Source organism: Pteropus medius, unplaced genomic scaffold, assembly GCF_902729225.1.
Source record: "Pteropus medius unplaced genomic scaffold, Ma_sr-lr_union100, whole genome shotgun sequence".
In the NCBI taxonomy this organism is placed as follows: Eukaryota; Metazoa; Chordata; class Mammalia; order Chiroptera; family Pteropodidae; genus Pteropus; species Pteropus medius.
The window spans coordinates 3,122,491-3,136,678 of record NW_024355990.1 but is presented as its reverse complement, the minus strand read 5'-3'; the positions used below and the strand labels follow the sequence as shown (position 1 = coordinate 3,136,678).

The window sequence follows — 14,188 nt, the reverse complement described above, 5'->3', positions numbered from 1 at the left end:
GTGTCCTTATCACCTGATGAAAGGTCGGTGTCCGGCCAATGCGGGCTGAATGAATGACCCGTGAGAGAAGTCGGGGGACCTTCCGTGCAGAGATGTACAGTCGTGGGGACCGTCCGTTTCTGACACCTCTTCTCAAAGTGCCCTTTATGCCATATGCGAAACAATGACTTAAATGTTTTCATTTTTCAACTTAAAATGGACATGCTAATACCGCTTTTCTTTGTATTTAATAGGGAGAAAGAACAAGAAACACAAAAAGAGGAACGTTTGATGGAAGAAAAGAAAAAGAAAAAGCAGGAAGAAAAGAAAAAGAAGGAAGGTGCCCAGAAAAAGGTCTGGCTGCCCCGCTGCCCTTGCGCCACGGGCGTGGCGGTGGCGTCACCGCAGCCTGGACGTCGCGGGCGTCGCGCTGCTGCTCTAAAAAGCCAGCGTGCTAAGCGTCATTACGAAATGTAGCCCCGTGCTAGGGAAATGGTGCAGGGTGACAGCCGCAGGGTGCCTGTCTCAGGGCCCCAGAAGTAGCCGAGCTGTGCTGCTAAGACGTTCGATGGCAGTTCTGGTGGGAAATGCTCACCCTGCTCTACCTAAAGCGAACCGTCCGCAGAAGTCCTGGCCAAGAAGTGAGGAAAGGGCCATTCGGCTGATTTCATTAGAAAAGCTAGAAACAACTTTGGCATCTTTGGCAGATGCTCTTTTACAAATCCTGTTAGTAGATGTTAAAAATTAAAAGTCCTAACTCTCATAGTCACGCTTGATTTCTGTGGCATTTAATATGCCAAGTTATGCCATTTGTTTTCGTTCTCGCTTATTAGTTTAATGTGTCTTGTAATTTAAGCTGTAAACCTTTTAGACTGTATTAAATACAGAGCTCCGATGAGCTTCCAGGTAGACTGCTTTGCCATTAGATCAATATTGGCCTATAATTGATTAAGTAACATGTAGACAGTTATACATTTTTCCCAGTAATAAATTTTAATAAATTAAATTGGGCAAAAACTTTTTTAAATTTCCAATGTTAAAGTTTGCTTGTAAACGTTCCTAGTTGTGGCCATCGCACACATTATTATTCCTAAAGAGGTTCTGATTTTTTTTTTTTTCAGGCTGCTGATCAAAAAACCAAAGGTAAGTTTATTTTCTTTGGGGGGGATACATTTTATGGCAGCACCAAACTTTCTGTGATGAAGATGACTTTTTCTTTAATCAGTGGTTAAACACAGACGGTAACCTGCCTTTGACCTACTTTTTACTCTTCTCTGTGCAATTCTTCATTTATCGCTGGTTTGACATCTGCATCTCATCGGCATTTGTTTGATGTCAACACCTAGAGAATATTAGCTCAGCTTTCTTGACAATGCTTTATGATTTTCCCTGGCTTTGACTTCCACCAAACAGGGATTAACCTGATAAATGAATTCAATTTAAATTAAGAACAACCAAAGGATACTGAATTTTTTTTAAAGCTTCCGATTTCTCTTTGCCAACTATTTGTAACGAAAAGAGATGCGATCTTCGTGTAATCCCCCTTCGTTTATTTACTACGTAAGATTTCTTTCTTATTGTCCAAGTCCAGAATTTGCTCATCACCGTCTTAACGGGTCTTGGTAGAAATCCGTAATTCTCGCAGCAACCTTGGCACCTCTGCGATTTGCCGGAGAGTGAGCAAAATGGAAGCGGCACTGCGAGCCTCTCCTTTGATATTTGACGTGGGTGGGGACCGTGCAGTGGGGAAGGGCACGCGCTCGGGCGGAGCATACGCCAGCTCTGGGTAATTGGGGGCCTCGGGTGTGTCATATCTCAGATGAGAAAGGCTTCACACAAACAGTTCCGCCCACAGCCGTGGCAAGGCTGCGTGAGATCCCGCAGGGCAAGGGCCAGTGCCGCGCGCACGCCTAGCTGCAGGTGGCCGTTGGCACTCGTGAGTTTGGGGTTCAGTTGCAGCATCACGCGAACTCAGTTGCGCACACGGACACAGGCACTTAGAGACTCGTGAGTGTCGTCTCCGGCGGTCCCACTGGAATGCCTTACCGTCGTGTGGCATCTCACCGTCTTCGGAGTAAAGTTCGTGTTATCTCATGTGAATTTCGTAACCGAGCAGGGCAGGTGGTGGTTCACGGGGAAGGAGCTGAGGCTGACGGCGTGAGTTAAGTGGCCAGCTCTAGTCCAGCAGTTACTTAAGGAGGGGACCCGAGGGAGCCAGCCCTCCGACCCCGCGCAGCAGGCCTCAGAGCTCCCGCCGCACGGCCACTCAGAGGGCTTTGGTACACTGTGGATGCTAAAGGGTAGCGTCATTTTCAAAAAGAATATGTTTTTCTTCTTCACTCTCAGAAGCACTGTGAATTTACGTAACGCTTTTTACAAGGGTCCAAAGACTTGCGGTGTCGTCGTATTTGAATTTATGATCACGATTAAGAAACAGTGATTTCTTTTAATTGTCGTTTAAAAGTAAAGACTTATTGCTCTGAATCATCCATTTCCTTTTTAAAAACGACGTCTTCCGGCCTGATTCAGTACCAGCTGTATGTCCGTAGTCATCGTGGTCGCCCTCTCTTCAGATAGTAACAAATTGCTTAGGCTGGTACATGTCCATGAATTACATTGTCCTATCACCTTATACAGAGTTATTATTTCTGCTACTATCCTGATGAGCGTTTTCAGTGCTCGCTTCAAACTACTGGTTTTTGCCTTCTTTTGTCTTCTCTAAAATACTGCTCCTCTGGGTGTAGTTTGTCAGCACTGTGCTAACTGTAAGTAGCCTTGGAACAGGTCATAATAATGATTATTAATGTCCTAAACAAAAAATGCTTTCTGAATTATAAACAATCTAACAGTGCTGCTAGGTAATTCATTAATTCACAGTTTTCACAGACTCTCTATTATTACCCGTTCAAATGAAAACGAACTGCCTTCAAGACGGTGGTCTTGCACTTCTAATGGGACTTGTGTGTTAAACAGCAAGGTCTGGGCCTGACTGAACATGAGCTGGGAACAGTACGAGTGCTCAGACAGAACACAGATTTACTCTCCTAGCCGCCTAGCGTTTAAATGTCTTTCCCCTGCTCTAGTCTGTACAGGAAGAAAGGCAGTGGCTACTTTGGCCTTGCTCACCCTTAATCTCCCGGCTCCTAGCACTGTGCATATCAGTAGGCCTGAGATCAGCACGCTTACTTATGGCTCCTTGTCATGCCAGACCCTAATATTTGACCGTGGCACTTATTTCTAATTGTTGATGGTGTTGCCTCCCATGTACATATTGTACATATGAGTGAACTAAAGCTATGAAAGTTTGCCCAACGCCCCCAAGGCTGCCTAGCGAGTAAAGAGCGGGACTGCTATGCCCAGAATCGTCCCGGAGTTAACCCTCCAGGAAGGGCAGACAGCAGACACTTACTAAGCATTTACCGTGCCTCGGTACTTACTGTGCTTCAAAACAGCCCTGCGTCGGAGATGCTCAGAGAGGTGTGGTAGCTTAGACAAGGTCACAGAGCTTGTGAGTTGCAGAACTTGGTTCAGTCCCGCCTCTGACTCCAGAGCCAGCTCATGCTTCCTGGCCAGATGTGACGACCCAATCCAGAGTCACCAGGAGCTGGAGAACCCCGCCTCTACCCCGCCCCTACCGAAAGCCGGCACTCAGAAGTCTCAGGGCCCTGAGTTGCTGGGATGTAGGAATTTGAAAGAGTCCAAGCAAGAGCTGAGTGCTCTTAACAGGAGAGGCTACGATACAGAGTCGGTCGTGTAATGTACTGAATCAGTTAACATAGTCAAAGAAGTTCGAACTGATTTTATTTTCATAGTCAGCTCAAACTAGACCAAATCAATTAGTGATTTCTTTGCAGTGTTACCGCTCAGTATTAGTGAAGCAGTATTATTTGGCATTCATTCGACTTAATTTTCTCAATAACTGAAAGTTAATCCCTTTACATTTGTATTTATTTTAAACATTTTCAGACAACTCTTTAGAATACATTATAGACAAATGTGATATATTTCTGCTTTCTCCTAGAGAATAACTAGCCCAGTCCATTCTTGATAGATCAGTCTTCGTTACAGTGTCAATTATGCTTTAAAAGCGTTTTATATCTACTATAACCATTGAACTTCAACGATGAATCTTTTAAAAGATGAAGACAAAACTAAATCTCACTAGAAATGTATCATGTTTGATTGGGTTAATCTGATAGATAGCATGCTTCCCTTCCCCACCCCCCAGTCTGAAAACTAGGTTTCTAGAAAGTCTGCTCTACAAAGTTACAAATAAAATAAAATTTTATCCCTGACTTTTTAAAAATCCCAACATGTGATCTCTTTGTTGAAGTCATTTTCTTCTCGTTTTAAGATTCAGGCCAACTGAGAAAGTCTGTTTGAAACACTGTGCTGCCAACATCCATGGCCAGCACCCCGCCTGATGTCGGGGGTGCCATGCCTTCATCACAGTGGAAGACACTCTGGTTCAGCTCGGGCTTTGCATCCAAATCATGGGTTCACTCCTGGCCCTCCCCGACCCTCTCCTGCTCTGTACCCCTGAGAATGCAGTCCTGTGGCGGGGCGATACCCTGCACCCCTGAGGAATCCGAGCGCGTCTGCGTGCCTGGACCCTCCTCTTCCCTCGCCTTCTCGTCTTGGGTGGTGATGGTCGCAGTCATTTTTTCCCTGTTTTACCTTCTGTGATGAATAATATGAGTAATGTCATCTCATCAGCGTGAATGACAAGTAGTGACAGTGGTTTTGAAGCATGCCCACTTTCACAATCGGAAATAGATAAAAATAAACAGAAATGAAAACCCACGTTTCTGCACTTCGGTTAGGTGGCACTTCTGTTGAGCTGAGGCAGGTGATCGCTATTTGCTCAGTCTTTCGGGGGTCTCAACACAATAATCAGCAGTTAGTATTTATAAATAGCATCGGACCTGTGTTTTCCTGCGTGACACTGTAATAAAATTGGCCAGATTCCTCGAATTTACATGTATTCGTGTCCATATCCACATAACCAAAGCAAATACTATTTCGAGTATGTGAGTTACTCTTAAAGGCAGGAGCTAAAAGTCTAGTCAGCATTCTCAGCACGATGTATTTTATAAAACATGACATTTTATTTGCCTGTCTACAAAATTAATAAAATCTTGGAGCTTGAAGGATCCTTAGAGATCATCTAATTCCTGCGTTGAGTGGGACATGAGATTCACAGAGGTTAAGTGACTTGTACAAGTTTTGACAGCTCAGTTGGCAGCACTGGAACTAGACCCTTTATCTCTGGGCTGCCAGTTACAGATTTGTTCAGCTATCATATGAAGAAGACATAGGTATTGCATATGCACCATCAGTACAACCATTTTAGGAAGTAATAAGGCCGAAAGAAATTCCAGGAGATTTCTTATATGAGAGATCTTTATGGGATGGTGTCCTATTAGGATTTTAAATATTAGATATGTCTGTCTTTAGCCACGTTGTTCCATGTTTAAAGTAATTACAGTCATGTGCTGCATAGCAATGTTTCAGGCAGTGACGGACCAAATACACATTGGTGGGCCCATAAATTAAAGTGGAGCTGAAAGATTCCTATCACCTGGTGACATCGTAGCTGTCCTAATGTCACAGAGCAGAGCAGTACTCACGTGTTTGCGGCGACACTGGTGTAAACAAACCTGGGCTGCCAGTCCTATAAAAGTACAACACATACGATTATGTACAGTATGTGATACTCGATAGTGATTATAACCAGGTAACCGTTACGTGTTTATGTAATTACTATGCTATTTGTCATTGTTTTAGAGTGTAATCTTTCTACTTAATAAAAAAAGTTTGCTATAAAACAGTAGCCATGTTATGCTGGCAGCAGCCTGTCGACCAAGTGTAAATGAAACAGGACGTGTCAATAGAATTAAACGACAAAGTTTTATTCAAGGGTCTTAAACTGATTACAATCCTGGAAACACTACCAGGCACTACCCACCGTTCCAAAGAAAAAAAGAAAAGGTTGGGAGTTTCTATGGTGAAAAGCACATTCTTGAGGAGAATCAGTCCTGCATTCTTAGCTTCTGGATTGGTCCAAGATGGTGATTTTCCAGATGGTGGTCTGGACACGTGAGCATTCTTTCCTGAGTTCTTCGGAGGGTTGTTTGTAGGGTTTCCAGTTGCACTGATACCCAACTGAGCAGTCCAAGTAAGTCCCAGACCAGTTCAACGAAGGTAAAAGGGCTCGCCCTCGTTTCTGCCCGCTGTGATTCAGGTAGCTTCATCGGCCTGTTCCGACCGCATCGGCCCGTCCCGCTCTCCTCAAGCCTCACGCGTCGCTACGAACCGCATCTCTCGGTTGCATCGTTTTCTCTGTGCTTGATTTAATCTCGTCTTATTTTGTTCCTCGTGGCCCCAACGCGTTTGCACAGGGTCGGAATCTCCTAATGACACTTCTCAGAACGTATCCCCATTGTTAAGCAATGTGTGACTGTGTTTAATTTTACTTTTGAATCCATGGCAGAAGGAAGATAGGATAAATGCATTTATATTTTTTTCCATGGGAACAAAAGAGTTTTAAGATGTGGTATTTTTCCCCTAGTATGTAGGCAATTTAAAAGGCTAAAAAGTTACTTCAGAAAAATTAAGCAGGTACATGCATATGTTTTTGATTAAATTTTGGAAGAAAAGAAGTAAACGTAGTGATAACAGGGGACAGCACGCTACTCTGTCACAGGCCCTTTTAACTGCCTCTTCTCCGAGACACCTCAAACAGGTCTGAGGTAAAGGGACGGTCCGTATCTCTATTTTGTATGCCTTTTCGTTAAACGTTAAACATTAAGGTAATCCCCAAGTTTAGAGAAACTTGGCTTTCTTTAGAACTATAAACTCTGAGAAACGCTTTCTGAGAAATAATTTTATCAGATTACCTTCTGTTTTTTACAATCGGGTTATAATTGACATACGGTAAACTGCACGTATTTGAAGAGAACAGTTTAACACGTTTCGGCACACGCACACCTGTGACCCGTCCCCGCCATCAAGACCGCACCCATCACCCCTGAAATCCCCCCGCCCCCTCCCTCCCCGTCAGTCTGTCGGCAGACACCCTTCCTGTTGCTACAGACGTGGTCTTTTCTAGATGCTGCATAAACGGGGTCGTGCGGCACGCACCCTCGGCTTTGGGACCCGTTGGTAATTACCCACTGCGCGTTGGTAATTCATTCCTGCTCTCTGAGCCGTAGGCCGTTGTTGGGCTAGATCGCCGTTGGTCGTTGCGTTCATCTGTTCGTGGACATTCGAGTCGTTCCCCGTTTTGAGCTATCCTGAGTAAAACTGCCGTGGACTTCCGTGTGCCGGTGTCCTCAGGATGGTAGCTTCCCTTTTCCTTCGGTAAATGTGTAGGAACAGAATGGTTGGATGTTGAAAGAGAGAGAAATATGTGCCAGAGCTGGTCACCCTTCCGGCGGCCCCCTGGGTGGGCTGCGGAAGCAAGGACAAGGAGGGATGCCTTACCCCAGTCACCCCTGACGCACCCTGGAGGCCTCTGGAATGGGGCACCCTTCAGAGGTGTCCTGCCAAAAAACGAGTCGAAACCAGAGAGGTGGGGGCAGGGAGGCAGCCCGTAGGTGGGGCCTGTGTGCCACCTCGAGGACATTAGACATGGTCTTTTAGACCAGAGGGGGCATTGAAGAGCTTTAAGCGGCAGAGTGACATTCATCAGGTTTATATTCGAGAAAGAACATGCCCGACTTAAGAAGAATTAAACCGTTGGAGAGAGGACCGGAGGCGGCAGGTGCAGTTAGGCCACTGCAGCGTCCAGACCCCAGGTGACCAAGCTGACAGGAGAGGGTCATGGCAGCAGACAGAATAGGCCGAGCTTGGAAACTAGCTGGGCTAATCATTTGATCCAGCAGTGTTTATCGAACACCTGCTCTTTGCCTGGCATTGTGCCGTTCACGATGGGGAGAGAAAGATTTGAGAACATAGACTTGCTTCCCACTCCGTGCAGCGTACAGACTTACGGGGAATGGACATAACCACCTGTCACGGTGCTAAGCGTGTCGTGGCTGACTGAGATGGCATCGTTTAGCGAGCGCCTAGCGCAGGAAGCGGGGCTGGGCTGGGGCGTGGGAGGGCGTCCGGAGTGCAGCGCCGTGCGGAGCCGAAGGAGGAAGGGGGTGCAGCTGCACCCGCGAGAGCAGAGAGGGCCCAGCCCTGGCTCAGGCCGCCTGGCTGGCAGGCTGGAGTGTGGCGTTTTGTCCGGGGCCTAGACTACAGCAACGAAAAGCTGGCACGGCAGGTGAATGGGCAGCAAGGGGGGGAGTGGCGTCTGGGAGGCTAGAGGTGGATGGGGACAGCCTGGGCAGGGCATGATGGAAGCGGGAGGTTCCTCTGCCTGGCCGTTTTTCCTCCCCTTCCCCAGCCTTCGACTGAACATCGGAGCCACTTAGCTCGGGCTCCCTCTTCTGGCAGGTTGTTAGATTCTGCACTTTTTGGGGAAAACATCCCAGGATTATTGCAATTTCATAATTAATTTATTAAAGAAAACATACGCAGTCCTACTGCAGAGGGCAATACACATGTCCCGACAGAACGCACGCGAGGCACAATTTCGCTTAAATTTTGTGTTTCACGAGATTTAGGATTTGCTGGTTTTTTGAGCGCTTGTTCAGTCCAGGATGATTCGGCGTGGAGAGGCGAGGTCAGGTTGGCGGCGAGGGAACGGAATCCCTACACCCAGGGACCTTTCTGTACCTCACGTCCGTCCAGTGCGTGGTCTCAGTTGGGAAATATTCCAGTTGACACTGCACATCGAAACCTTTAGAGAAAAGCCAGTGTACGCTAATGCCGTGCTGTTACCGAATTTTTCTGTTTTAATCTTCTAAATCAGCCAGCTGGTGTTTAAAAAAACTTAGGAATATTTGCCCGTATGATTAACAGTACGCTTTTTTAGGGTAGAGAGTCCAAAGACCAAGACAAAGTAACCTAATGAAATGATGCTTAGTGTGAGTAGTCGTCATGAAAATAATTTTACTTGAACATCTATATTACCCAGTCGGATATCTTTAGAGTAGCATTTAATTTAATACCTTGTACAGAGGTAGCTGCGTTAGAAGAGAAAGTACCTCTGAACAGCATTTCTCATTAGCAATAGGCACTGAGTTAATGCAGTTCGTGGTTAATGAGTTTGTGCTCGTTTTGAGTTGGGCTCCCAAAGTTGCCATGGTGACAGATCAGCCAGAAGCTGTCAACAGAACAAACAGAAGGCCACTGCTTGTACCCCACTGGGACGCCGATAAACACAGCAGAAGGACCCTCGTTGCTCGTCGCTGTCTTCTGCCTGCATCTCATCGTTCTAAGGGAACTTCTCGCTACCATGTTTGTTGCTGTATAGGTTGCAGAAGAAATTGTAATAATGAAAATGTTCCTTGGAATCACTGATTATTTTAGCACAGGATAGTTGTCTTTCATAGTTATGTTTTCAAATAGTCAATCATATATTTGGGTAAATTTAAATTTAAAATTTTAAGAATCTCTGAATCTTCATGTATATATTCTGAAATAGCTAGAATTAATCCATGATTTTTGAATATTTTTTCTTTTATTGTCATTGTGTGGTGTCTGTGCACAAGAGAAATTCTCTACTTTATATACAAAACTTAACTTCTGAGATGCCATAAATTACAGGAGATATCATTGATTTAATAATGTTTCATTGATAGAATTTGAGGGTGAACGAGGAAACTATATTAAATTTATGCACCAATGGTAAGATGCATCCACATTTCAGAAATAAGACGTTAACATGTGTGGGTTAAATGTCCCTCTGGGTTAACGTTTACTACAAAGTTACTTTTAAAATATACCTCTGTAATCCATTGCCCGTGTTAGGCTAATGGTGGTCGCCTTTGAGATTCTAGTTCAGGGTGTATGTAGGTAAGTCCAGTACAGTAAATGCCATCAGAAGGAACCCACTGTCGAATACCTAGCTCATGCCATTTACCACGATTTCCAGGTGGATGATTTAGCACTTGCTAAAAAAAAAATCTGCGCTCTTAACCAGAGTTCAGCCGAAGGATGCAGAAACCACTCTAGCTATTATAAGCAGAAATGAGCTGAAGTACAGGGAATGGGGTACTTATAAAATCATTGCCAGGTCGGGGGAGGGGACATGGCCTATGCTGGGCTTCCAGAAAGGACTCCCCAAAGTGTCCTCGGAAGAGCTGCTCCTGGGGGAGAATCAGGAGGCCCCAGTGGCACGGCCGACTTCAACCATACGGTGTCATCGCCGCAGCATTGCTCCAGAAGCTGCCACCAGCGCGGTCTGTCCCCTCCACCGAGGCCGTGATCGGGAACCGGGCCCTGTGCCGAAAATTCCTCGTCTGCAGGGCTGTGCTTCCCCTTGGAACTGCGCTCGCGTGGACAGAGGGGCCAGGTCGCCGCCGGCCCGGTCGCACGCACATGCCCGTGTCATGGGGACCTGCGGGATAGCTCAGGCCGCCTTGCAGCTGTGAACCAGACCCGTCAGTCCTGCTCTGGTGTGCGCATGGGGGGAGAGGGGACACTTTTGACAACTGCTGTGAAACGTTTTTTAAAATGATAGGTGGCCGTTCCTTAACGTTGTATAGTGCTTAACACTTCAGACGGTGGAAATGAGAATCCCAAGTTAAAGGGGGCGGTTTAGGGCCAGAGTAGAGCCCTACCCCTCCAGTCCTGAAAACACTGTCACTGCTCGTCTCCGTGGCAGCTTCGAGCCCTGCCCATCTCCTTCCCTCCTTTATTCTCGTTCATATCTACAGTCCGGTTAATGTGGCTGTTTTTGTTTTCTTAATCAGCCTAAACTACTCCCCATTGCTTCCAAGACGAGGATTATTGTAACGGACAGAGATCCTTTGCTTGACCAAACGTCAGGCTACTGAACCTCCTCGGACAGAGATCCTTTGCTTGACCAAACGTCAGGCTACTGAACCTCCTCGGCCCATCTGCCCATCCTCGTAAAATCCGGTTGTCACAGGAACCAGAACCCCCACCCTCAGCCTGCTCTGCATCCTCGTCCTCCACCGCCCCAGGTGATGTCTGCCCCACCCCTGACCTGCCTTCCGCACGGGTCCTGTTAGGGGGGTCACCCTGGCGCCTCCTCTGAGTGGCCGTCCCTCCCGCGGCCCGCCGGCTCCTTGGCGGTAAGTTCCTGCTCGCCCACGCTGCGTTCCACGTTGAGCCAACCCCGCCACCAGTGTAAGATCCCTTGGCAGCGTCCGCGCCCATCGCGACGAGCTTCCTGTCTTCAACAAGTGTCACTGAACTTTCCCTCTAGCATCCTGTTAATACTTACGGCGCACACGCCGAGTGCCAGACACTGTTCTGAGCGGTGCTCCACACACATTGTCATCCACGCCTCACAGGACCCTCTCAGTAAGGTAATGTTCCCCCACTTCATCCCCCACTTACCCACATGTTACAGATGGCACAGCTGAGGGCCAGAGAGGGTAAGCGATTGACCCAGAGTCACCAGCCTGCAAGTGGCAAAGGTGGGGTTTAACCCCGAGTCTACACGGCATCTCAAGAGAAGACGTGCGTGGTCATCTCCCCAGAGCGCGCATGGCGACCGTCTCTAGGGGGTGGAGCGAGGAGTGTACAATCTGGGCGGGAAGACGGGGGCCCTGGTGGAACAGGCGACACTCCTTCGGCTGGGCGTGGGGTATACGGAGCTCTGTCGATTACTTCGTCTCTGTGCTTCCTGTACATCTTAAGTACTTCCAAATAAACTCTTCAAACACTGCCTGGGCAGCACGACTTGGGGGGTTAAGATGGCAGCGCCTCAGCTCACAGCGGCCCCTGCTCCCCTGTTCTGCCAGGTCCCTGGTGAGGAACGTGAGGTGGAACGTAGTGGGGGCTTCACCTCACCAGCGAGTTCCCGTAGGACAGCAAGGACAGCACTGCCACTGCGGGCCACGGTTACCCGCCGTCTCCCTTAGCTGTGAGGTGCTGTGGGACAGGGCTGCACAGACAGGCTCCCGGTGAGTTTAAACAGCCAGCGATGGCCACAGCAGTTCCGCTCCCTGCCCCCGGAGAACTCGCCCCCGGCTGGAGGCTCCTGTGGCCCGGAAGGGACCCCCGAGGCGCACCCTTCACCAGGCTGCCCCCGACGGCCCTCCAGCTCCCGGCCAGCGATGGACTTCGGGATCCTCACCAAGCCTCTGCTGCCTCTCCAGCCTCGCGCTCAGCAGCTGTCCCCTCAGCCCCGGGCTCCAGCCACGCCAGCCTCATTCAGCCCTGGAACTCGGAGGCCGGGCCCAGCCAGCACCTCCGCGCATGCGCACGCGCCGCGCCCGTTCCCAGGCTCGGCTTGACCGGCACTTCCTCGGCGACCCTGACCTAGATTGGATTCTTCTGTTCCACTGTTAATTTTGTCGTGCATGTCATAACTTGTAAATTTGTAGATCGTTTCAAGATGACATCTAACTCTTAGTAGACTCTAAACTATAAGGACAGGAACCGTATCTCTGTTTTTCTCAGCGCACTCAGTGCCTGGCACGGAGTAGACACTCGTTAAATCTTTCCTAAATAAGGAGAGGATAAATGAGGATGCTGACATATTTTGTGGGGGTGAAAACTATGGCAGGCAGATTAAAACGAGAAACCTGAGTTTGGGCCCTTACTTATCCCGGCCGGCCCTCCTCGTCTGCCCGGCACTCACACCTGCTGGCTGCAGCTTGCTAGGTGCGCCTCGCGTTCCTGGTCCCTCCTCCTCGCCAAGATGTGAGCCTCACGGCGGGCGTCTGCCCGTTTGTTCACGGGTTCATCTCCAGGTTGGGGGAGTGGTGGGGCTGGCAACGGTGACCAGAAGTCTCGGATTGAGCGAGGGGGCTGGGCGCTGTGAGGGTTTCGAAGGGTGTGGGGACAGTTGTAAGCGGTTACGATAAGGGACCTGTGGCAGCGCTGGGGCTCACTGCGGGGGTGGCCGTACGCCTCGTCGCTCGGAGCCTGCGGCTGCAGGCAGCCTGGAAAGCGGGCTGAAGGCCACGATGGCACAGAGTGTGGACAGCACAGCGACGGGAGGGCCGGGAGCACCGGGCGTCCACACGCAGTGCTGAGGCTCCGCCGTGGAAGAGAGACCACGGGACTGCCCAGGGTGGGGGGCAAGTCAGGGAGGCCGGGCCGGCACGCCCAGCCCCGCCGCACTTGGTCTGGAGACGACGGGGTGTCGATCGAGTTCGGAGAAGCTGCTCCGTCCGAGCCCTCCCGGGCCCGGAGGGCGGTCCCGAGAGCGATAGAGGGGTGTATCAGCCACGTGGACCCTGTCGGGACAGTGCCCTCTGAAATTCCTAACTGAAAGCAGAAAGTTGTTTCTGAGAAATGAAATTGTTTGAAAAGGCTGGCTTTCTTGTATAATAATTTAGCCACCACCTTTCACCAGCAGATGTCGCCCTTACTTAAAAGAAAAAAGGGCGTAAAAGCTGATTAGGCAAAGGCGCATCACCCAGGCTTCCAGCTTGCGGGAAGGTTCTTTATTAGCTACATAGTTATTAATTGGTTGCTGTTGTAATTTTTTCTAAATAACACGTGATTCAGGGATGACTCATAAATAAAGTCACGCTCAAACTCCCATTGCCTTACCGTGTTCTGTGGGCACAGTGACGCGCGTGGCCGACCGGCCCGTGAGCCTGTCATTCAGATACGGCCTGAGTCGGGCATTTTGAGAAGAGAAACACTGGGTGTGCTTTGATGCCCTGCTCTCTGTCTTTGGGCAGCCGTGGATCGAGAAATTTGGATCTGAAGGGGGTGGCTAGTCAGAAACTGCCCATTCCATGCATCACTAAAAATAGATCCAAATTTTGAGACACTCCACTCTTCAGTTGAGATTATGTTAATTGGCTGCTAGTTTCAAAGATCTGAGCTATATTGGCTTAAACCAGAAAAGGCTGATCCGTATGTCATGTAAAAGGGACCAGGGACACAGCTGCACAGGGTCAGGCTTCTCAGTTCCCCAGGGAGGCTTCCCTTCCTGTCCCTTTCCCAAGGTCCAGGGTGCCTCCCAAGCGGCAGCCACAGCGCTAACGTCTCAGGCCGCTGCGAGTTTTACGGAAACCACGGGCAGCTGGTAACTGAGAGGACCGTGTTCGCCCCGTACCCCGCTCCGTCTCTCGTTAATGTAAGGAGCACCTCGTGACTCTTCTGTGTGCGTGAGAGAAGGAGCTGGAAGGGGCGATTTCTCACCCGAAGAAGCTCGATCGGC

General features: G+C 48.9%; 1 protein-coding gene and 1 long non-coding RNA gene across 3 annotated transcripts in view; both read left to right on the top strand.

Annotated features, from left to right (window-relative positions):
- Positions 1-256: 256 nt before the first annotated feature.
- Positions 257-14,188, top strand: part of TNRC6C (trinucleotide repeat containing adaptor 6C) — a 75,241-nt gene continuing 61,309 nt past the window's right edge. Inside the window, exons 1-2 of the mRNA XM_039859867.1 lie at positions 257-333; positions 1,101-1,122. Of these exons, the coding sequence (XP_039715801.1) occupies positions 271-333; positions 1,101-1,122 (85 nt within the window). The 5' untranslated portion in view covers positions 257-270. The remainder of the gene's footprint in view (positions 334-1,100; positions 1,123-14,188) is intronic.
- LOC120600273 (uncharacterized) lies at positions 10,876-12,597 on the top strand. Of its 2 annotated transcripts, none has more exons than XR_005652157.1 (2): positions 10,876-11,021; positions 11,267-12,597. It is a non-coding gene; the product is annotated as an uncharacterized LOC120600273 (long non-coding RNA). The 2 variants fall into 2 exon arrangements; XR_005652156.1 differs by having other exon boundaries at positions 11,021-11,132.